Source organism: Thermobia domestica, chromosome 12, assembly GCF_964235325.1.
Source record: "Thermobia domestica chromosome 12, izTheDome1.hap1.1, whole genome shotgun sequence".
Classification (NCBI taxonomy): domain Eukaryota; kingdom Metazoa; phylum Arthropoda; class Insecta; order Zygentoma; family Lepismatidae; genus Thermobia; species Thermobia domestica.
In genome coordinates, this window is record NC_137465.1 from 99814835 (window position 1) to 99839641 (window position 24807).

At 36.3% G+C, this 24807-nt stretch overlaps 1 protein-coding gene across 3 annotated transcripts in view; it reads right to left on the minus strand.

The window, feature by feature from the left end:
* Positions 1–24807, minus strand: part of Rbcn-3A (rabconnectin-3 alpha) — a 354959-nt gene that overhangs the window by 146687 nt on the left and 183465 nt on the right. For 2 of the 3 annotated variants that reach the window (XM_081733860.1, XM_081733858.1), the window contains exons 26-28: positions 23196–23310; positions 21445–21619; positions 15386–15513 (exon numbers count right to left, since the gene is read on the minus strand). In XM_081733860.1, coding sequence (XP_081589986.1) covers positions 15386–15513; positions 21445–21619; positions 23196–23310 — 418 coding nt within the window. The remainder of the gene's footprint in view (positions 1–15385; positions 15514–21444; positions 21620–23195; positions 23311–24807) is intronic. The other variant, XM_081733859.1, reaches the window with a different exon arrangement.

Consider the following 24807-nt stretch of genomic DNA (forward strand, 5'->3'; position numbering starts at 1 on the left):
CTGCCTGGTACGGCCAAATACTTCCGGTGTATCGGAAATTCGCGCCACAGCAATCGAAATACGAGCCACGAGTCTTCGGCTGTTTGCACAGGTGTTTCATAGACAATCCGTTTCATTTCACCTCAGAGAAAGAAGACCATGGGTGTGAGATCTGGCGAGCGAGGTGGCTATAATACTGGATACCCCTACCAGGCCATCGATTACTGAAAGTTTCATGCAGGAATATCCGTACACGTTGGTCAAAATGAGCAGGCGCGCTGTCATGTTGGAACCACAGCCGCTGTCTCAATGCCAAGGGTACATCCTCGAGAAGTAGAGGTAAGACCTCACGCAAAAAGGTAAGATAATTGCCACCAGTCAGACGATTAGGTAAGATGCACGGTCTAATCAGGTAGTCATGTATGGTGCCACACCAGACATTCACAGCAAACCTTTGCTGATGCTGCTGCACAAGAGTTGCGTGAGGATTATCCTCAGCCCATACAAGACTATTGTAGCCGTTTAGTACGCCTGCTCTGGTGAATATACACTCGTCCGTCCATAAAATAACTGTTGGGAAGTCTGGCTCAGCAATAGTGTGCTGCAGAAACCACTGGCAGAAGTCCACACGCGGTTGAAACTCTGCAGGGGATAAATCATGAACCTTTTGAAATTTAAAAGGGTGCATTCGTATCTCGTGCACAACCTGCCACACAGTCGTATGACTTGTGTTTAGCGCCTGAGCTACGGAGCGCGTGCTGGTTTCAGGATGAGACGTAAATGCTTCCAGCACGTTTTCCTCAAATGCAACAGTTCGCACACTTCGATTTCGTCCTACTTTTTGTCGGGGTTTATGTAGTGATCCTGTGTCTGAAGTCGGCGATCGATGGTTTGAAAGAAGACGTGCGACGGTAATCTCCTATTCGTGAACCGTTCTTCATACAGACGCCTTGCCTCCCGGCTGTTCAGGGTTGGCAAAAACAATGGTTTTTATTGAAAAAACAAAAAAAAAACTGGTTTTTTGGGTTTAAACCAGGTTTTTTTGATTTAAATAATTTACTCCATGTATTTATATTAGATATGGACAGAAATTAGTTTGTTTCACCTTGGTGTTATTATGCAACAACAAGGTTATGCTGGAAGGGGTCACATAAGCTTAAAGCAGAATCCAAACCGTTTCTCGGCTTACATCCAAAAGAAATTGTCTATTTGGACACGACACCGGGACTAATTGGTCACAAATGCGATTGCCGACTCACTCACGAAGGACTCCTGATAAAAATACGTTGTACTGATCTTTACATAGGCCTACTTGTTAAAATAATGTCAAGAGTCATTTCAGAAGGACAAAAAGATAAACAGTTATACAAGTAAAAACATTATACAAAATTATATACAAATCGGGAAATTCCCGCCTTAGCCATTGGGTAAATCCTGATTACTTTAAAGGTATTTGTATGTAAAATTTTAAGGTCAACGTATCATAATCACTACGCTAAAACTGAGGTATTAAATTACAAACTTGGTATGTAGATATCATTCAATAAAATAAAAACCAAGTCAAATCCAAGCTGATGTTGGAAGCTACGTAGGCAGTTGATAAATTTTGCCAATTTCTATCAATATATTTAAGCAACCTTGGCTTCTTTATAAAACAACAGGCATTCATTCAAGTAGAAATATATAATTTGCTTTCATTTAGTATGTTTAGGCTTAACATCCTTATGAAATACCGAAGTTATCACGGAGAAGACTTTCGCTTAGAGGGACACCTCGAATCGCTACTTGGTTTACACTTGAAAGATGGGTTGTGGTTCGACCGTGAATTGAACACGGGACCCCTTGATTAAAAGGTGAAAAGTAGATAAACGTAATGCGGATGGTTTGATATGTGGAAACGTCACCATGAAGTTCACACGATTTAAAGCATTTTTCGTTCTTTTTTTTTCTGGTTTAAACCAGTTGGTTTTTTTGAAAAAAAAAACAGCTGGTTTAAACCAAGGTTTAAGCCAGCCAACCCTGCGGCTGTTACTTCTCGCCTCGCCATACATGAGATGCATATCAGCAAGCTCAGTAAATGAGTAGTCCGCCATTCTATCAGTTGCACTATCGTTCACGGTTCTGGGAGTATCACAATGATAAGCGGTAAAACTATTTAAATGATTATTGTTTCTACTATCATTCACGTGCAAGTTATCAGTTGCCCAATTCTATACACACTTTACGCGAACACTCACACAGAAGCACAAACATAGCATTTACTCGACGGCATCAACTATCAATGCAGCTCCAACCAGTTGTGGAATTCAGTTACGAGCCCTGTGCATTAGATACGCCACCTACTGTCAAACCAGAGACAGAACCACACATGTTGCGTCACTTGCAGCCCGGGGATGCAATTTCGTATTGAATCATGGAGAAACTTACACACATACGGATCCTGTCATTCATAGCGGTGTTAGTGTAGGGCAAAATTAACGAGTGATAAGATTTTTTTTTCAGAAGTACTGTAATTACATATGATTCTACAAATGTATTACAGGTTACATGCGAAGATAGTTTTTTTCTTTCTTTCTTTTTTTTTTCTGAGCTCCGCAAACGAAACAGCTCCTAAACTCACCTTTGCGACTACGTGTAGCATGAACGTTGAACAGCTTTGGTATGTAGTAAATCTGGATGATTTCTCACGGCGTGGATAAAATAAATGAATGCAAAATCAGCGCTAATGTCTTCGTGCTGAATTATTTTCCTTCCAGTATTTTACCTTAAAAGGCTCGATACTTAAGCATAGAGTTCTGCTATTTACTTAAAGCCCTTCTAAACGCTCCCCACAACTCCCCCCCCCCCCATTTATGAAATTCGTGTGAAAACTGAATAAAATATTCAGGTTTTGGAGAGTGGGCCACATAGTAGTTATGGTACTCATAAACTAAAAAATGATTCAAACAACATTTGAGACATTTGATAGGACAGCCTATGACAATCATTTGGCTGCCCTCAAAGGTATCGAATACCTTTTCTGGAAATCAATTATTTAAGATCCCTTCATAGAGTTCCATAATCACTGTGTGGCCGAATTTTCAAAATTCGACTACTTTCTTTCGTTTTCCCACAATTTTTACAAACCGAGAAACGTTGTGGGGAGCGTTTAGAGGAGCCTTACTCAGCAATGGGAAGTCCTTAAATTCCACAGTAACCTTGCCATGTCGTGGATAAAACTTGGAATAATTGATTTGCAGTGTATCAACTTATCTTAATAAATAGTAAACATCTGGCTAGACGTGACGCTTAAGAAACGCGACCACACTTAAGCCATAGTCTGTCGGTTATAAAGAACTCTGCTTTCTCCTTTCGTAATGACAGGCAAGGTTGCCAGATTTCCAACACTCCTCAGAAAGCTATTCCTAAATCACCTGGTAACTTTTCGCTTTAGAGGTGTTTTACTGCTTCATAAAACAGTGGACGCTGTTGGTTGCCCGACGCGTCAAGTACGCGAGAGAATCATTTATTATTATTATTATTATTATTATTATTATTATTATTATTATTATTATTATTATTATTATTATTATTATTATTATTATTATTACTTAAATGCTCATTGAATTGCTCTTTCACCCACATGTTTAATCCTGGATGCCAGTTCCCACTGCTGTTGTGTATCTGCATCTTGCCGTACTGTGTGAATCTCTTTGCGGGTGAATTCCACCTAAAGAACACTCCATTTGTGTGGATAATTTCGTCGAAACAAGAAGTAGTTTAAAATTGTGCAGTCTCGCAATATCTTTTATATTTCTAACTACAGTTTGAAAAGCTTAGTCACTAAATAAAACTTACTTTAATAATAAGAGACAAGTAGAACCACTGTTCAAGCTCAGTTCATTATCGAAAACCGTAACTTCTCATTCAAATGCTCTTTTTATTCAACAATGGCAATGATAAGGAATATTTTACTTTTTTCAACGCATAGTTCAATGCATAGGTAATCTACAATTATCCGAATTCACAACTTTGTGTGATCCACAGTTTCGTCATAAATATCATCAAAAGCTTTTTACACTCTAACGCAGTGGTCGAATTCAGCCTTAACTACTCAGTTTTTCATTCTTGCTGTTTGTATTGCAATTACAGTAATCAGCTGAAGCTTATCTTCTACGAGTACTATCACCGGAACCGATTTCGGTTTCTCTATCGTAAACGTTGCATCACCTCCCCATTAGCGCTTTCTAATTACACAACTGTCGACCCTATGTAGAGTGCTTTATGTCCCTACCCCACTGTCGACTGCCTTTTCTGCTTTCTCGAACACATGCTTTGAATAACCCTGGCGAAATTGCGCTTCTTTCCTGTACGGTTATGCAACCACGCACTTCTCCCGCCATCTTGAATACGCATACACACTTCAGCTATTCGTTTCTGTATGCATGAACACTTCACATACATCCTCTCACCTTACTTTGCCCTCATAACGTCCGCGGCATGCTTCGCATCCTTTGGGGAATCCCTTGCGCTCGCCTTGTACACATCTAATCTTAGTATCTTTGGATAGTCCATGTTGAGAGTCTGTGTGGGCCGCCTAACACCGCCCTTCTATCTCTGTCGTTTTGCCAGAATTAGCCTTCAAAGTTCATTTTCCCACCCTTTTGGACGTCCGTAACTCGGTTAAGAGGCCGAGATGGACATTGTATTACATTTTTACTTGTTTTCATCTAGAGAATCACCTCCCAAGCGTTGTAAACAACCTTTGTTTACACCCTGTATATACTGCTTTGGTCAGCTGGAGTTTTATCATAAATAAATAACAACTAAAGATGAAATAAAACACAACTCTCAAGTACCTGAGTGCTTTAAACAATAAAATACAAATTACAACTGAAACACAAAGAAAAAGAAGAAATTTCGCCTCACCAGCAAAATATCCAACAAATTATCAAAAAACTGAATACTGTTCATTCTAGCTTTGAAACTACTTCAATAAAACTTAAACGAAAATAAAATCTGACCTAAGTAAATATTTATTATTATTAACCTGCGTTACAATTCCGAGAATATATCATCGTCTTCAGATACATCATCTAGCTAGTTATTTTATTTTTATTTAAAAAAAGAAAAAAAAGACTGATAATAAGTAAGGAACTGCCGAAGTTAACGCGAAAATCATTAAATTGTCACATCAATACATATAATCCGGAAAAATTACTAAAACTTACGTAACTGAAAAGTCCTGCCAGAAAGATTTTCTGTTCTGAATTCCACCAATAAAACAATCATACATGCTACACAGATTTTTACTTCATTGTCTTGCAAATTACACCAAGTTAGACACATGAAAGTGTGATGGTATAAGATTATGGAGCATACATGAATTACAGAAGTTTTCAGTTGTAATACTTCAATTTCTCTTGATTACTTTAAGACTATTTAAAAGAAAAAAAAATAATATTGTGCACATGTGGCACCAATTTATCAACACTAGTCCTAAATTCTGTAGTTCATTAGATCAGCAATCTTTTAACACTAAAAGTTAAGTTTTCTACTGGTTGAGGGAACAATGAAATAAGAGAAAAATCAGAATGTATAGGCAGTTATTCCACTAATATAAGATTCATGGTTGATGTTTAACGCTTAATGATCTTCAGAGAATTATGGACTTCCTTACTATACCCCAGTAATACTATGGCTTAAGGAACCAATGGAAGTTCACTACCGCAGACTCTGTGCCAATCCAATCCATTCAGCTACTACGCCTTATTCCCCCCTCCCCAAGTTTCTTTATATTTCTAATTATCCTCTTCTAGACCTATCCAGAATGCCTCTCGCTCATCAGCTCTTTAACTAGAATTCCATACAGCCCGTGTAAATATCTCATTCCGGCGACTTGCCCCGCCAAACTTAAACGTATTAACCTAACAACTTTGGTAATATCCAATGATTAGTGTATGTTGTTGAGATCCGCTCTATGAAATTTTAACCTTTCACTCATGTTTTTTGACTCCAAACTTTTTTACAGGACTTTTGTTTTCGAATATTTTCAGCTTGTCTTTTCACTGGATACAACAAACCATTTACAAATAGAGGTTTTGGTGGCTCAGTAGTAGAGCGCTCATCTCTGGTGCGTAGGATTTCTGGTTCAACCGCAGTCTGCGTCAAGTGCACTTTGTTGTAGATAAACGTCTTGTGCGAGTTTTCTTGAATTCTTGTTTCATTCCACTTTCTGCATTTCACTATTATCATTAATCTCATCATCTTCGTCTCTGTAGCGTTGGAGTATAATCGTAGGACGTTAAAATTAAAAAAAAAAAAACTATGCACAAATAGATTATTGATTATAACTTGCTTTATTTCTTTCCCCTGAACATCAAGTGGTAGCATTAGTTCTTACCTTACTATTATTGGTTATAATGTTTGTCATCTTTACTAATATGCTTGCCATTTGTCACTATGTATCTTTGTTTTTTCTAGGTTTAGTTCGAGGCTGGTTTCTTCTATGCCGTTATGAGAATATTCATATTACCTTGCACTGAACTTATACAGGGTGTTTCGAAACAACACCGACAACGTTTGGGAGGTGAATCCTGACACCATCCTGACACCAAGGTCAGACAAAAAGTATAGACCAACCTGGGTGCACAAATGCTTCCTTTCGGAGTTATAGGTTGCCGAAAACGTGAAAAAAATGAACTTTAAAGGTCCACAGCTCTAAAACTATGGGGCCTACTGTAGTCGGGTCAAGACTTTACTAATATGGAAATAATATGTGCTCTACCCAAAAATACATGTTTCAGAATCCTGCAGTACTTCCACAATAATTTTTATGGAGGTAGTTAGTGAGTACTTCAGATTATATGCCTGTAACCAAACTGCCCGTACAAAAATTGTTGCGTGAGTACCTTAGCCTTGACAACAGTAAACATAGAAAGCTTACGCGGAAAGTCAGAAGTGTAAGGGAATGTTAGCATCACGGTCGTCCTTCTTGTTCGGAATAACGTGAGCTGCAATGTTTTATTTCACGCTTATATGTTTAAAACAAAAGAAAAAAAAAAGTTGAATATACTGTAATAACATACATAATGGCACGCGTTATTCCGAGCATGAAGAACTAGTGATCCCTAATACTTCCGACTTCTTGTCAAAGTATTCTGTGTCCACTGTTATCAAGGCTTTTCTTTTGTCTACTGACCCATCTTGAAATCTAAGCATATCTGAGAATTCCGTAGAGTTTGTTTGTGAACTATAGCCTACCTTGTTGTGAATCCCTTGCACGATTTTTGCTCGCTGATGGAATACGCACTTTTGGACTGCGTATGTATGACTTTCTCTACGGTGGTATGGTTTGCCACTGTTTCTCTTATTCGAAATAGCATGTGTTGAAATTTAGCTTTCGACAATTTTGGATAACCGTATCTCTAAAACTATGAACTTCCCCCCCCCCCACACACACACACGTCTATATGAAGCTGTTTTCTTATTTTAATGTGAGTAATCACCTCTTACAGCTTGTCGGTATAGTCCATTAATACCCTGTACATATGACTGTCAAACATGACATCTACATAACATATGACTTCTACATGACTGTCAACAATAAACCAGAACTGCACTAGTATTTTACAATCACATCATAATTATTATCCAGTTTTATAGGTAGACATTTATAGAGAGACAATTGTAATAACAAGATTAACTTTAAAATAATCCAGATACTCTGGTTACATCCAGGCTAATTCTAGATTTTCCAGGCCTGCAGTCATCCTGATATAGAACTAATAATGTAATTTTAATACATTACAGCCACTGACTAGCTTAGTAATGTACGCAGACTCGATAATAATTAAATGCTGTCTTTATTTAAGATTACTGAAGACGCATGGGATCGGTGTTTTCTGTCGTTGATTGATGATGTATGAAGGGGTGATATGTTTATGTACTTTATTTACAAATCACACATATCACATCCAAAGCTAATGAACTGTATGATTAAACCCATTTTACTGATTCACCCAGATATCATGAAGGAACGAGAAATAAGACTTGACGAATATTTTAGATGTTACTTGCTTCAATTCTTATTTAAAGGTACATGTGTTAATATGATAAATATAACATGCTTTGTTCATATGTTAATATACTGATATAATACTTAAATATTAGTACAATGAATTACTTATCTTAACATCTTTCTGCAGTAATCGTTGCTTGCTGCTAGCTAAACCACATGTTGCTTGCTAACCATCATACTTTGTCTTCGATCACACATAAACTGAGTAGCACTCTAAAACACTGTTAAGAACATGTAAATCTTGTCTATGAATGAACATGTGTTTCTCTAAAGACTATGAATAAATATGTTTTTCTAAACTATTAATGAATATGCTTGCCTAGTTGCACTTCGCAGCACATTGTCGAATGCAGAGACACAACTTGAATAACACACTGAAGGCACTGTTGCCAGCCAATGCAAACACAACTCACTAAAACTCACCAGAAAAATCACTAAAAGAAACACGAAGAATTCACTAAACCACTAAACTATATACAAAAAAATGAAACTAATATGAATAAAAATAATGCACATATGCAAGCTTATCCATCCTCCCCCTCCTTGATTGGACATAATCAATTAATATTCTAGGGGTAAAGGAATTAGCTTAGCAACACTACGCCGAAAAATGCCACTTTTACACTTCACAGTTGCCACTCGCACTAAATTATCACTGCCCGGATGAACTTCTTCAATCACACCTAACTTCCACACTTGAGGAGGAACATTGTCTTCTTTTAACAATACGACCATGCCCGGTTGTAGATTAGGCTGAGCTGACTTCCATTTTCTTCTTTGTTGTAACTGGTTGAGGTAATCCCTTGACCAACGTTTCCAAATATGCTGCTTCATTTGTTGAATCCGTTGCCATCTTCCTAATCTGTTGATAGGTACGTCCAGTAGATCTGGTTCCGGAAGGCTGAGAAGTGTAGCTCCCATCAAAAAATGTCCTGGACTGAGATACATTGGATCTGTAGGATCGTTGGAAATGGCTGTCAATGGTCTTGAATTTAGAATGGCTTCAATTTGAATAAGTAACGTGTTCAACTCTTCGTATGTCAGACTTGCTGTTCCTGCTACACGCCGTAGGTGGTACTTCATGGATTTTATTGAACTTTCCCATGACCCCATGTGAGGAGATCTGGCAGGAATGAATTTCCATTCTAAACCTTCTTGAGCTGAGTATTCCAGGATGTGCTTTCTGTTAGTCTTAGATTCAAAAAATTGTTGCAATTCTCGATTGGCGCCAACAAAGTTTGAACCATTGTCGCTACAGATAGATAAGCATTTTCCTCGCCTAGCAATAAATCTCTTCAATGCTGCGATGAAGGCTTGAGAACTTAAGTCTGAAACTATTTCTATGTGAACTGCTCTAGTGGCTAAACAGATGAACAACGCTGCATAGACTTTCATTTGAATTTTGCTGCGAATCGTGGGCTTGACATAAAAGAATCCTGCATAGTCCACTCCCACGTGTACAAATGGTCTTGCTTCATTTACTCTCTCCTTGGGTAAGTGTCCCATTAACTGTGATGAACTTGTTGATCTCCACTTGAAACAAACCAAACAATTGTGTACTATTGCCTTGACCATCTTCTTAGCTCTTGGAATCCAATATCTGGTACGCAAAGATGCAATAAGAAGCTGTGGTCCTGCATGAAGCAACCTTTTATGTTCTTCTTTGACTATCAGGTGGGTGAAATGATGTCCTGCAGGTAAGATGAATTGGTGCTTGTTGTCGTACTCCAAGTTTGAATGTTCCAATCTTCCTCCTACTCTTAGCATTCCTTCCGTGTCCAGAAATGGAAAAAGATCCTTGATTGGGCTCTTTGTTGAAACTTCCATTTGTTGCTGCAAGTTCAATATTTCTTGATGATAGGTAGTATGTTGTACTATCTTGATACATCTGTGTAACGCTAAACGAAGTTCCGAAGCGTCAAGACTATCGGTTTTTCTTTCTAATTTCTTGGAAAGACAATTATGTTTGAATCGCAAACAATATGCTACTACTCTCAACATTTTGTTTAACGATGAATACCTTTTCATAAAGCTTGTTTCATGAACTGCCACCAAACTTATCATGACTTTCTTCTCTTCTGGAATATTAACTGGCTCATTTTGTTCTTGACATGGCCATTCTGCTGTGTGAAGAAACTCTGGACCATGCCACCATTCTCGAGACTGAATAAGAGTATTGGGATCCGCTCCTCGACTAACTATGTCTGCCGCATTTTCTTTACTAGGCACGTGGTGCCATTGATTGATTGATGTGATTCTCTGAATTTGAGCCACCCTGTTGGATACAAATGTCTTCCAACGATTGGGAGGTGATTTGATCCATGACAAAACTATCGTCGAGTCTGTCCACAGGTGTATACCACTGACCTCTATATTCAATATGGATAGCGTTTTGTCTATTAGCTTCGAAAGTAACAGTGCACCACATAATTCCAATCTAGGCAAAGTTTGCTTCTTCAGTGGTGCAACCTTCGACTTTGAACAAAGTAAATTGACTTCAATGTTTCCTTGCTCGTCTGTAGCCCTGATGTACACTACTGCTCCAAAATTTTCTTCACTTGCATCGCAAAAAACATGTAATTGAATTTCCTTAACGTTCTCCGAAGACATTACGTTTCTTGTAATTTGTATCTTCGCCATCGCAGGTAACCAAGACATTAATTGATTCCACTCAACTTGTAGGACTGTGTCTAATGGGTCATTCCAATCCATCCCTGTCTTCCACAACTTCTGTAAGAAATTCTTGTATTTGATGACAATTGGAGCGATTAGACCTAATGGATCGAAGATAGATGACACTATACTGACGACTTGTCTTTTTGTCATTGCAACATTACTTTCTACTGCAGTTCCGTGTTTACAAATTTTGTTCGAAATTATAAGTTTGTCTGTTAATGGAATCCATGCTATTCCTAAAGTCTTAACACCGTCTTGCTGACCAAGTATGATTGGCTGTTGTTTTTCCCTGAAGTCTTCAGGAACTCCTTGAAGTACTTCTTCTTTGTTAGAACTCCATTTACAAAGCTTGAAACCTGCTCTGCTTAAAATATTAATAAGATCCTTCTGTAGTTCTAAGGCCTTTGACACGTTTGGTACTGATTTTAACACATCATCAATGTAGAAATTGTGTTTTATTACTTCTGCCGCTTCTGGAAATTCCTTGGAATTTTCCTCCGCTATTTGCTTCAGACATCTTGTTGCCAAGAAGGACGCTGACGAAGTCCCGTACGTCACTGTTTGTAACTCATACGACTGGATCGGTTCTTCTACTGAATTTCTCCAAAGGATGCGTTGTAAACACTTGTCCTCATCATGAATTAATATTTGGCGGTACATTTTCTCTAAGTCTGCTGTAAATGCAACTGGATACAACCGAAACCTTAAAATAATGGAGTACAAGTCATCTTGAACAATTGGCCCAACTTGAAGAATGTCATTCAATGATTTGCCATTACACGTTTTTGCACTTGCATCAAAAACCACTCTTAATTTAGTTGTTGTACTGTCCATCTTGAATACAGGATGATGTGGAAGATAACAACTGCTGCTGCTGTTCACGTCTTCTTCTGTAACGTTTCGCATGTGACCCAAACTTAAATACTCATCCATGAAGGCGGCATATTGTTTATGAAACTCAGGATTTTGTAGCAATCTTCTTTCAAGCTGCTTAAATCTTTGTAGTGCCATGTTGTAAGACTCTCCTAAAGCTGCATTCTCTTCCTTCTTTGGTAATTTGACAATAAATCTTCCATCTCCATTTCTGGTTGTATTCTTTAAAAAATGCTTCTCACAATTTTCTTCTTCCGGCGTGTAAATCTTAGTCTGAAGATCTTCGAGTTCCCAGAATTTTCTCAATTGTGTATCCAAGTCTGTCTCCATCTGAGCAAAACATGAAATTACCGACTGGTTGGCTTCTTCGGGTATTGAAGGCATATTTCCGACGACAACGTATCCTAGCTTCGTTTCCTGCAAAACTGGATAATTTCCTTTTCTAGTCTTCTGGCCTGGCTCGAGGAGACTGTAGAATAACCCCGCACCTATAAGCATGTCTACTGACGACGAGCGATGAAAATTTGGATCGGCTAAGCAAATATCCTTTGGCAAGTTCCAATTACTGTAATCGATATCCTTAGAAGGTATGCAACCTGTAATGTTTGGCAATACTAAACAATCGACCACTGCATTAAAATCACATGTTCGTGAATAAATATGAACTTCAACACTGTACTGAGCTTCGGAAGTTACAGAATTGATACCTCTAATGGGAACACGATTTTTCGTTTTCTTGAGACCTAATCTATGAACTAAAGCTTCGCTTACAAAATTCGATTGAGACGCTGCATCTAATAACACTCTGCATTGTTGAAAACGACCTTTAGTGTCTGTTACGTTAACTAACGCTGTTGCTAATAAGACTTGCTGACCATAATTAATCTTAAATGAGCAATAAGAGTCCTGTGGTTGAACTTTAACCTGGTTCTGTTCCTTAACTTTAGGTACATTAGTATTATTGTTATTTGTTTTGCTTGAACTGTCTTTGTTAGTAGCCTCCTGAGCAGTATCTTCATGCAACAGTGTATTATGCTTAAAATTACATTTCTTACAAGTACTTGATTTGCATGCCTTTACTTGATGTTTATTACCTAAGCAATTAAAACATAGTTTATTTTGCTTCACGAGCTCCTTTCTTTGATTAATGTTGGCACTCAGAAATTCTGGGCAACGAAAAACAGCATGCGTTTCTTTGCTACGGCAAATATTACATGCATTTGGAAGCACAGTAACAAACGCATTCACTTGACTGTTATTCTTTCTTTTTGCTTTGGAATCTACACTTTTGTTGTCATAAGTACTTTCAGATTGAGTAGGACGAATATTTTCTAACATTTGACAACGACCTTCTAAAAATGAAAATAATTCCGATAACGATGGAAAGGAGTCACTACTTTGTTCAGCTTCCCATTCCCTTTTGCTTGTCGAATCAAGTTTTTCTACTAAATGTTGTGTTAGGAGTACGTCATGCAAAGGTTTGTCCAAATTCAATGCTTCAAGGGCTTGAAAATTACTACGTGCAGTATTTACAAATTGTCTAATGTCTTTAGCATTTTCTTTCGTTACTGGCTTGATATTGAGCAACCCTCGTACATATGTCGAAGCTATCAACCGTTTGTTTTCGTAGCGTTTAACAAGAAGCTTCCATGCAATTTCGTAATTAACTTCTACTGTAGGCAGATTTGCTATTAATGTAAACGCTTCTCCCTTGAGCGATGTGCGCAAATATTGAAACTTACAAACTGTACTTAATGATTCGTTATTGTGAATAAGGGAAATGAAAATGTCCTTAAAGGGCGACCACTCCTCGTATTTACCACAAAATGTGGGCAAGGAAATTTTAGGCAATTGTACTGAACTACTACTAGAATTTCCAGCTTTGTTATTTGCTGTCCCTGAATCCGTTTTTTGTTCAAAACTATCAATAAATTCTTGTAACTTAACCTTTGAATCATAATACAGTTCCTCGAATGTAATTCTGTGCGTTTCTTGTTCACCCGTCTCATCTAAGAGCTCTATTTCTGACTGTATCTCATCAAACTTAATAAAAACCCCTTCAAGTGCAACTAGCCTTGTTCTTGCTTCTTGTATGCTAGGTTTATTTTCATTCTGTAGTTTTTGAAGAAATGTCTGTATTCTTGTTGCCTGACCTTTGACCGAAGCACGTTTCTTAATTAATTGACCCAACTGCACTTCTGCCATTGTTTCAGTCCTTTTTTTTTTTTTTAACTACTCAAACCGCTGACAATATATTTTTCTTTTTATTTCTGAGTGACCTACAAACGTGTAACCTTGAATTCAGCTGGGTTGAATGCGCACACACCACTATACTGATATGAACAGCTCTGTCCTGCTTATGACAGCCAGCACCCACACAAACACACACGAGAACAAACAATGCAAAGTCACGTTTCTCGTTCTGACATCCGGTGGACGGAGGACCAAAAAACTGTTGATGTATGAAGGGGTGATATGTTTATGTACTTTATTTACAAATCACACATATCACATCCAAAGCTAATGAACTGTATGATTAAACCCATTTTACTGATTCACCCAGATATCATGAAGGAACGAGAAATAAGACTTGACGAATATTTTAGATGTTACTTGCTTCAATTCTTATTTAAAGGTACATGTGTTAATATGATAAATATAACATGCTTTGTTCATATGTTAATATACTGATATAATACTTAAATATTAGTACAATGAATTACTTATCTTAACATCTTTCTGCAGTAATCGTTGCTTGCTGCTAGCTAAACCACATGTTGCTTGCTAACCATCATACTTTGTCTTCGATCACACATAAACTGAGTAGCACTCTAAAACACTGTTAAGAACATGTAAATCTTGTCTATGAATGAACATGTGTTTCTCTAAAGACTATGAATAAATATGTTTTTCTAAACTATTAATGAATATGCTTGCCTAGTTGCACTTCGCAGCACATTGTCGAATGCAGAGACACAACTTGAATAACACACTGAAGGCACTGTTGCCAGCCAATGCAAACACAACTCACTAAAACTCACCAGAAAAATCACTAAAAGAAACACGAAGAATTCACTAAACCACTAAACTATATACAAAAAAATGAAACTAATATGAATAAAAATAATGCACATATGCAAGCTTATCCATTGATATCACAAGAAATTTCAACACGATTTGGATCAATCTCGGTATCAAGCAACGCTGGACCATCACGCCCTTTCTCCCAGCCCCACACAACAAATATTTATAATTATTAGTTTATGTATTACTAGCAGCGTTCACCCCGCTTCGCTGCGGTCACCCCGGAACGCAATAAACTTTGTTACTTAGATAATTTTTACTTTTTCGCTTTCAAATTGCAGTAAATGTTAACATTATATCGCCTGTCATTTATGTTAACCCGCCGAGTGATACGGTCATGCGGGTTGCATATAAATACGTTTATTTTTATACCTATGATGAACTAACAAAGGATTTGTACGTTATGGACACTTGAATGGTCAATTATCTCAAGACACTGGTAATTAAAAATTAAAGTGATATGATAAAAACCATCTAGGGTCCAAATCCTAATAACCCCCCAAAAATGAAAGAAATTGGTTCAGCCGTATTAGCGTGATGAGCTAACAAAGGATTTGTGCGTTCTCTTTTATATAATAGATTGTTTCTTCAACGTACTTGCTCACTTAATTATCTTAAGAAATGAGCTAATGGCACTGAAAAGAGTGAAAACTTATGGTCAACTTATGGTCTATGAATTTTAAATGAAATACTGTTGCTCATTATAATACGTACCTGGTCCACCATAACTAACTGACAAAGTGCGTGAGCGAGACCACCCCTTTTGTTTTACAAGATTCTCTTCATCTGTACTTGAATGCACTAGTGAACCTTGCCGAATTGCGCATGTACCTGAAATACATCTAGAAGAAACAACTTTGGTCAATAACTAAAACATATTAAGGATTATATTAGCCAATGGTACAAAAAATTACTGCTGTCCATGTAACATAAATTATACATGCTTGAACCAATGAAGCTTTCTCTTTACTATGGAAATTTACAAATAAATTTGAAATTTAAATATACGGTCAATGTCGTTAAAAAAAATATTGGAAATAAAAATCTGAAGTGAATTTTTCATAAAATTCTGCATTTGTATATGACTCACTATACCTAATTTAAAATATAAAATTTAAGATGGCCTCCATAAACATATGGCTATGGTAGGTTCAATTTCAGGACGTCAGATGATGCCATATTTATGCTTAAGAACTTTTCCTTTTAAATTGTGTCAACAGCTGTTTCATTTCACTTCACTCATATATTTTGAGCAAGTGGATTAAAGATAACACTAAAATTAATAAAGATACGAGTACATCGTATATACTAAACCCACTGGCTCTGTGAAGATTCAGGAGTTATTTTCCTTATTTAATAAGGATGGTCACGAATTAACAGCACTCTTAGTTCCCATATAGCTTTTGAAGTAATGCAGTTTATAGTTAGTGAGGGAGTGAATGCGCGTAAAAAAAAGAAAAGAGACAGAAAAAAAACTTACACCGCTAAGGTATTACTAGTAAGTGTTCAGTTGCGTGGTTTTTTAAGTACCAATAACGTACCAGAAGTTCATCAATGAATGTTGCAAGAATATAAATCACCAGCACCTAAATGTCACCTTATCTCAAGAATCAACAAGTTAGTTTTAAACATTAAAAAGTCGCGTAGACCCCAACCAATTAAAAGATCTTATTACTGAGAAATTCAATTTTCTGTTCCTATTTAAAGTGCCATAAGCCATGTGAAAATGTTACATCTTCAAATTCATTCACATTGACTTTAATGGAGCCCGAATTGATTACTATCTGGAAAACAGATGAAATCGTAATTGTATTGTCTAAGTTTCTATTTACACATCATAAACAGATGTCAAAATTATAGACCAATTTCAACAATTAAATGTAATTTAAAATTAAAATATGATCCCGTAATTTGTGGTCACCTTGTACATGTACCCTTCGCATTAAAAAAAAAAAAAAAGTCAATCTTACTTTAAGGCAGCGATCAACGACGAGAAACATCCGCTTCCGTTACATCACCACCTGCACTACTCTAACGTGTGATGTAAGACAAACTCTGTATTTCGTGCATTTTAAGCATTGCTCTTAAGATCTTATTTTGTCTTGTCTACGTTTAGCAAATATTGAAGAACAAATAAACAAACATCATTCAGGCACAAACATAATTGAACTAAAAGTAATTTCTGTACTTTTCTGTTCCCAAGTGTGAGTTACTGTAAGGAATACATTCGGAGAATTTATAGAACTTGGCATACCACATAATGTACCGCGAGGAAGAATGAAACTCATCCTAAGCCAATTGTTCTCCTTTCGAAGAGTATGATGCTTATTTTCTTATGTCCTAAATATTATATTAAATTGGAATAAATGTTGTACCTTTCCTCAGTTGTGGCAGTATTATCATATGACTAGGATCAAGCAGTATACTACCAAGGTACCAATTACCTTAATGGACATTTTTAAGCTAGTGACAATGCAAACCACAAAGAAACAATGCAACTGAACTGTATGGAAGTAGATGCCTTAATGATGATGCATCGTTCGACAATGAAAATTCAACATTTAAATTTTTAGAAAATAGCGCTGTAACGTTATACCACAATACAACGTGTGTAATTCCGCTCACTATTCTTGCTGGCAAAGTTTAATACCTTGTATTTCGGACTAATGTGTAGCCCTTCGTAAAGATGGTGGTAAGTGGTTGAAATATACATACATATATATACATAAATTAGTAGCTACGTCATACTGGAAGTTGTTCAAAAACACATATAGACCAACTTCGTTTTATAACGTGTCACATCAAATAAGTGTCGCCACTTGCAAATTGCCGATTCGCATCAGTTAATGCCACGTGTTAAATAATAAAGCTTGGTATATATTTTGGTCTACTTCCAAAATTGTGTCACTTTATTTTATCCTTTTCACCTTTTGTGCCCTTTTTCTACCCATATTTTTACCTGTTACGAAGAGACACATACTAGTCTGAAGGGCAACCCATTCATTGTGTTACTTAAATTCTCACACTAGGGTTTATTATTTAGTGTTTTACTATTAAAGTAATTAGAATCAAGCTGTTAATACAGGAAAAGTATCGTTAATAACTTTCTCAAACACAAAATCCCACTTCAATAAGGATCTCAATCATCTGGATTTTAGTTGCACCATCCGTTTTCGAGATTTTGTTTACAACTGCGCACAAATTCTCGATGTGATGGAGCAGACCGGAAGAATTCCCAGATCATGGTAGCATCTTTATGTTGTTGTCTTCAAAAGTTGTCCAGCATTCTCCAGCAGAGATACAAGAGATCTTAAAGCATCTCTCGGAGGAGTGAGATCACTTCGTTGAAGCCCTGTAATGTATTGGTCAGTCGACAGGAACCAACGTACACTTTCAGACCATTTTCTGATGGATGTTTCGGAACAGGTGATATTGAATTTCCAAGACTTTCGCGTACCAATTTTACTCTGTCTCTGGAATATAGATTAGCTCTCATCCCAGAAGAAAGCTTTATTCTAATCGTCTACAGAACACTATCTGTTTTAGTCCATTCCAAACGTTATTTACTCATATTCTTAATAAGCTGTTACTTTTCCACTACCCTAAATTTTCTTCGACTTTTAGTGCCTTCTTGACTGTACTCAGCTATTTATGAATACTAGACTTTACAATAACGTCCCTCTCTCTCTCTCTCTCTCTCTCTCTATATATATATATATATATATATATACAGAGTAAGTCAAAATAAGTGTTACAAGCCAATATCTCGCGAATTATACATTAAATAAGAAAAATATTAAGAGCCAATGTACAAGACAAAGGAGCCTACAAAATTAGTCAAACATGAGGTTCCCTCCACCCCGCATTTTGGGAGGAGGGGGTTGTACGTGAAATTTTCAAATGGGAACATAGGTTGAGTGATATCTCGTTCGAAAGAGCTTGGAAAATTGAACAATTTTTGATATGATGCACCGTTTGCAAGATGGACCCCAAAAATGGTTCTGTATCAGATAAAATTTCCAGTACTTATAAATCAGAAACGGCTGAGTAGAAAACGGTGAAACAAAAAATGAAAAAGTTAAAAGCCATAGGCAACGTGGAATGGTATTGTTGCGGTGTCCCTAGGATCCCTATCATGGGGCAACGGGACTAACTTGAAAATTTCAAATAGGATATAGGTCGAATGATACCTTGTTTGATAGATCGTGGAAAGCCAAACAGCTTAGTACAAAATTTGATTTGATTTCGGGCAAACCTGTTTCAAAATGGCCGCTGAAAATGGTTCCACATTCAGATACAATTCGCAGTGTTCAAATTGAATGTTACACGCCAATATCCCGCGAACTATGCATTAAATGAGAAAAGTATTAAGAGAATGTACTCTACAGACGGCCTAAAATATGGGTTAAACACGAGGTTCCTCTGCATCTCATTTTGGAGGGAGGGATGTACGTGGAATTTCCAAATGACAATATAGGGCGAGTGATACCTTATGAAATACCAAACACCTTCGTACAAAATTAAGATCTCGTGTTTGATCAATTTTTAGGCCTGTCTGTATTGTAAATTGACTCTTAACATATTTCTTATTTGATGGATAGTTCGCTGGATATTGGCTTGTAACACTCAGTTTGAATACTGCGCTTTGTATCTGAATGGGGGAACCATTTTCAGCGGCCATTTTTAAACAGGCTTGCCCGAAATCAAAACAAATTTTGTACTAAGCTGTTTGGTTTTCCACAATCTATCAAACAAGGTATCATTCGACCTATATTCCCATTTGAAATTTTCAAGTTGGTCCCGGGGCCCTGGGGGACACCACGACAAAATCATTCCACGTTGCCTATGGCTTTTTCTTTTTTAATTTTTGTTTCACCATTTTCTACTCAGCCGTTTCTGATTTATAAGTACTGGAAATTTTATTTGATACAGAGACATTTTTGAGAGTTATCTTGAAACCGGTACCCCATATCAAAAATTGTTTTCTACAAAAATTGTTCAATTTTCCAAGCTCTTTCGAACGAGGTATCACTCCACCTATGTTTCCATTTGAAAATTTCACGTACAATCCCCTCCCCCAAATTGGGGGGCAGGGGGAACCTCGTGTTTGACTCATTTTTAGGCCCCTATGTATTGTACATTGGCTCTTAATATTTTTCTTATTTAATGTATAGTTCGCGAGATATTGGCTTGTAACACTTATTTTGACTCAGTGACTCAGCCTGTACCTATATATATTACTACCTCACACATAAACCTGACATTCATAAGCAATTTAACTCTGTTATATTTGTATGTTGAGACAGTATTGCGAATATATTGGTCGTTTACGAAGTGTTTTATCTATTATGTGTGTACATTAAACTGAAAGCGAACTACAGTTGTAGGCTAGTGGTTTGCGTCACTGCTTGGTAACTAGGAAGTCACGGATCGAATCTAGTGTCCGCCCATCCTGACTGAAGTTTTTCTAGATTTATTTCTTTGGTTTCACCAGATGACCGTCGGGAAGATACCTTTAAATATAACCCTGTCCAACTCTCTTCTTTTCCCGTTGCTGCTGCTGTTCTTATTGTTTTTAATTGTTAATAATTTCGGTAAAAACTGTCCTCCCGGGCTGAATCTGGAAGTTTACTAAATAAACGAAAGCAAAATCAAAACTGTAAAAACTATTAGATAAATACAAGTTACTTTCACGTGTAACTATAAAATAGATACGTACTATTAAAAATAATATTCAATACAGCCAAATGCAAGCAATAATGAACTCAGATTGGTATACATTTATTTTTAACTTGGAACAAGCAAGAAGTCAAGATTGACAACAATCAATTGTTGCGTATACAATAATGTAGCTCTTCTCGCTTGTTCTGATTAATCTATCCGATACTGTAAAACAGAAGACGCGTTTGCTGACTTCGAAAATGTAGAATTACCTACAATTAATTTATAAAAAGCATGTTACAACACTGCATAAAATATCGAATACTATTACTCAAGAAGATGAAGATGAAAAGTGAAGCGAGCTCCGCAAACGTAAATAAAAGTCAACAACATATTTATGACAAACACATTTATATGAAGCTAATTCGGTTAAAAAAAAGACCAAATAAAAATGTCAGTTATGGGTTAGGTGACCTGATATGTTAAATCCTTTTTGAAGCAAACCAACTCATAACGTATTAACCATTATGGGCTGAGAACAACAACAACTGTAAAGATGAATACTAATATAAGCCAGATTGTTGAAGACTAGACTATTTAAATCACATTGAGTTCAAAGCATTGGCAACTGATACCAAACACAACAGATGTAACAGAATCAAAGGTTTACCCATTGAGTGTTAATACAGGTCAAATGAGTGCCCTCATAAAGCAATGATAATCCAATTCCTATTTAAAGTATTTCATTTAGTTTGTGTTTCCAGTTCGATCCCCTTCGAAATGGATACATTTCTTGTGGGCAACTAAACCACTGTTACACTGAAACTACGCCATAATCTACTTTAAAGTTACTTATAGTCTGAAAGCAAGAGTTTAATTCTGAAAATTAGTGGCAAGATTTTATTTAACAAAACCGATGCAACCCTGAAGTTGCATAAAATGAATGATATTATACAGCCGGAAATTAACTGTTCGCGAATTGTAGCACTTGAGTTTACTTTCTGGCATTTTAAAATATTTAGATGCCCTACAATCCCCTAGGGGAAAAAAACTAAATTTCAAGTGAATTATTTTCCCCAAAGTTAATATAAGAAGATGTACTGATGACTTACCTTACTAAATGAGAAAGAATAGCTTTTACCCATCGGATCTTCCCTGAATTTAACAACTCCATTAATTGTTTAGGATGATATTGAGGTAATACTGGACAGGCAATACGACTAGCTTCGAACAAACCATAGTCAGGCATATAATCCATACTGCTCGAAGTATCAGGCTGAGAGATCCCTACAAACAAAATACTTAATTATATTTCAAATTTTGTATATGAAGAATGTACGAAAATCTCTTAAGATATTCTGGAATTCAAATATACACTATCGTTTTCAAAGGAAAGAGAGAGGAAAGCATCTAAATAATTTTCTTTATTATTCTCACTTGTAGGTAGAAAATGTTTTAATAAAGGACTTGCAAAAAAATGCTTCAAAGTTAACATATAATTTACTATACTGCAATTCTATCAAAGACTGAATCTCTCAAAGAGAGATGGATGTTCAAGGTAAGTTCAATACTTATTAACTTCTTTGTTCTACTATCTGATTTACAGTTTCAGAAGAGCGCCTTTGTGTTCTTAATCTAGAAACAGAGTTTTTGAAATCATATGCCTCATGCTAACGCTTTGATAATTCTCATGATGACAACAATTATGGCTAAGTTTATAACTAAAGAATCAAAATTAGTTTTGAGTCGCATGTCTTCAAAACAAGTTTTTAAAACTAAATTTCAATTTATTAAGATTTAAAGTACTTATTTGCGATATTCGCCTTCAATGGAGCTTCATGGCTAAGCGGTTAGCGTACGCGCCTTTGGCGTGGGAGACCCAGGTTCGATTCCCGGTGGGAGTTCATGTGGTTAAGATTAAACGTTAATCAGTAGGTCCACGTCTCATATAGCCTCGCTGTTGAACAGGACGTTAAACTCAAAATCAACTCAACTGGCTTTTGGAGATTTTCATACTATTATAGCACAACCCTACATTATTGATTGGCTGTCTGAATTTTAAAGTTAACGTTCCTTTTCAATCGGCATTGCGACATGAACCTGTAGTTTGACATGCAATACAAATCACAAATATACCCACAACGAATCAAATTCCATCACCCTTTCAAAGGCCCACATGCTAACCATTTTAGGCTAACCTACACACAATTTAATCGATTTCAGCCTAATGGAAAACCTCACTTTTATCATACGGAATAGCATTAATTCATATTGTCAACACAGAAATAAAAGCACCACTTTGCAATGGCAAATATCGAACAAAGTAACTATGAAATTATGAAAGACAGACAAAATATGATTGACTGATTAAATGGGATTCAATTCATATGAATATGGTAGATATCAAACAACATTACAGGAAATCTCAAGTCTGTACAGAATCCCTCTAAGAATTTTTGTAACATTGAAGATTACTCTTAAATTATTAAAGGCTGAATAGCTTACAATTTTGTTTGTAGTTAAATGTTCAGATATTGTGTTATAAGATCTTTAAAAATTGCATTAATAAATATTCACATGAATAAATAATATCTAACCCTTTTTCGTTAAGGCCTACTTTAGCATTGATTAATTTCATTATTTGTACATACATTCATGCAAATAAACAATACAACAAACCAGGTACCATTAAATTTTCCCACCTTATGATTTTCTCAAAACGAATATAATCCTGATTAGAATAGAGTTTGTATCACTGAAATCGCTCCTGTAGTCAAGCTGCAAATTTATTTTTCAATTGTAATTGTTAGACCTCCTCAGCATGCATTTGACACTTGTACAAACAATCACAAACATTAAATACCTTGAATACTACCTCGCTTCTTCTTGTTGTCTGTTGAAAGCATTATATTCAAGGAACTCACTCGATTAAGGTGCGGCATTGAACTGACATTTATAAGTCTTCGTTGTGACGTTTCCTTGAAATAAATAAAGAAAGAAAACTCAATAATTTTGCCACAAATCTATTAAATCACAATCCTTGAGAATTATAAGTAGAATTTTTACTTTATCCCTAGAAAACTCTTGATCGTGATTATACACCACTCTAAAATGTAACTCCGCGCGTGTCCCTTAATATAGTATTAAGTTTGGCAACAGCGCATTCGAAGGGAAAGTAATAGGAAAAACTAACGAGACTTGTGAACAAAGCTCGCAGTTCGCTGTTCAAAGTACTTAATTATTATTATTATTTTACTTAATACAATGTTTTAACAGAACAAAATAGTACCTTGGTAAATGCAGAAAACTTTTCTGTAGTTGAAGAAAACAAACAAGCTTTTGGATCAAAAAATTCGTGAAAAAATCAAGGAACGTTGTTAAGGAGCTCCTTAGCTATAATACAATTGAAAGAAACTTTGGTTATTACGATAGACATGCATGTTAAACTATTTCTTTGTGTTGTGATTCAATCTTGTCAACCGAGTCCCACCACGTGATTTTATTTTCTTTCTAACTTATCTGCTATTCTTCCCCTACAGTTTGTACTGGATTTGAGGTGATTGGTAACTTTCTAACCTACCCTAAAAATCTAGAGAGGCAAAAAGTTACCCCTGCCGAAATTTTTTGGTCAGGAGAAAACCCCTGACATCCCTTCTCCCGTCAATTCGTTAACCCGTAAGTACTCGCGCCCTTTTTGTGACACTAGAACTTCCGTGGGGATCCAGTAGACCCCCAAATTGATATTAGTTTTATTACAATAAAAATATATTTTTTAAAATAATTAAGACAATGTAGCACAACTCTAGACATGTTTTTAAAAGTATTTGCTGCAACTAGATTTTTTAAACTCGTTTTGAGATATTTTTTTATATTTTTTCATCAGGACTTCTGGCTAGCAACACAAAAGTTACCTTGTCGGGGAGTCTGTGAATACCCCGCGCGAGTATTTAAGGGTTAATGGGAAGAAAAAACGATTTAACCGATTTTAGTAACAATTCAGTAACGTACCTTTAAAAAAAATGCTGAGAATATTCGTTTCCTTGGTCTTTGGGAAATTGTCGGAAACAAAGGATGATCAGTTAGCGACTTTTTGAACAGTGAATTCTCCTGAAGAAACAAGGTGGGAAATGAATCATAAAATCATCAACAACAGCAGATATGTTTTCTTCTTTTTAATACATAAATAAATAAAAATCACCTGGTAGGATTCGAAACAGGCTCAAAAGTATTGAAACTCAATACAAAGAAACAACTGTTTCCCGAAACCCAACACTTCGAAACAATTGTAGCCTGTTGGGTATAGAATAATGACGATTATCAGATAAGGCAACGAATGACTAGTAATTCCTCGTTGACTACACGTCGACTATAAAAAAGAATGTAACGTATTTAACTGTGGTTATAGCGTTTTTCTAATTGTAGTTTATAGTTAGATTTATGTTTCGATATCCTGTGATTTTAAGATAGGAGTACTG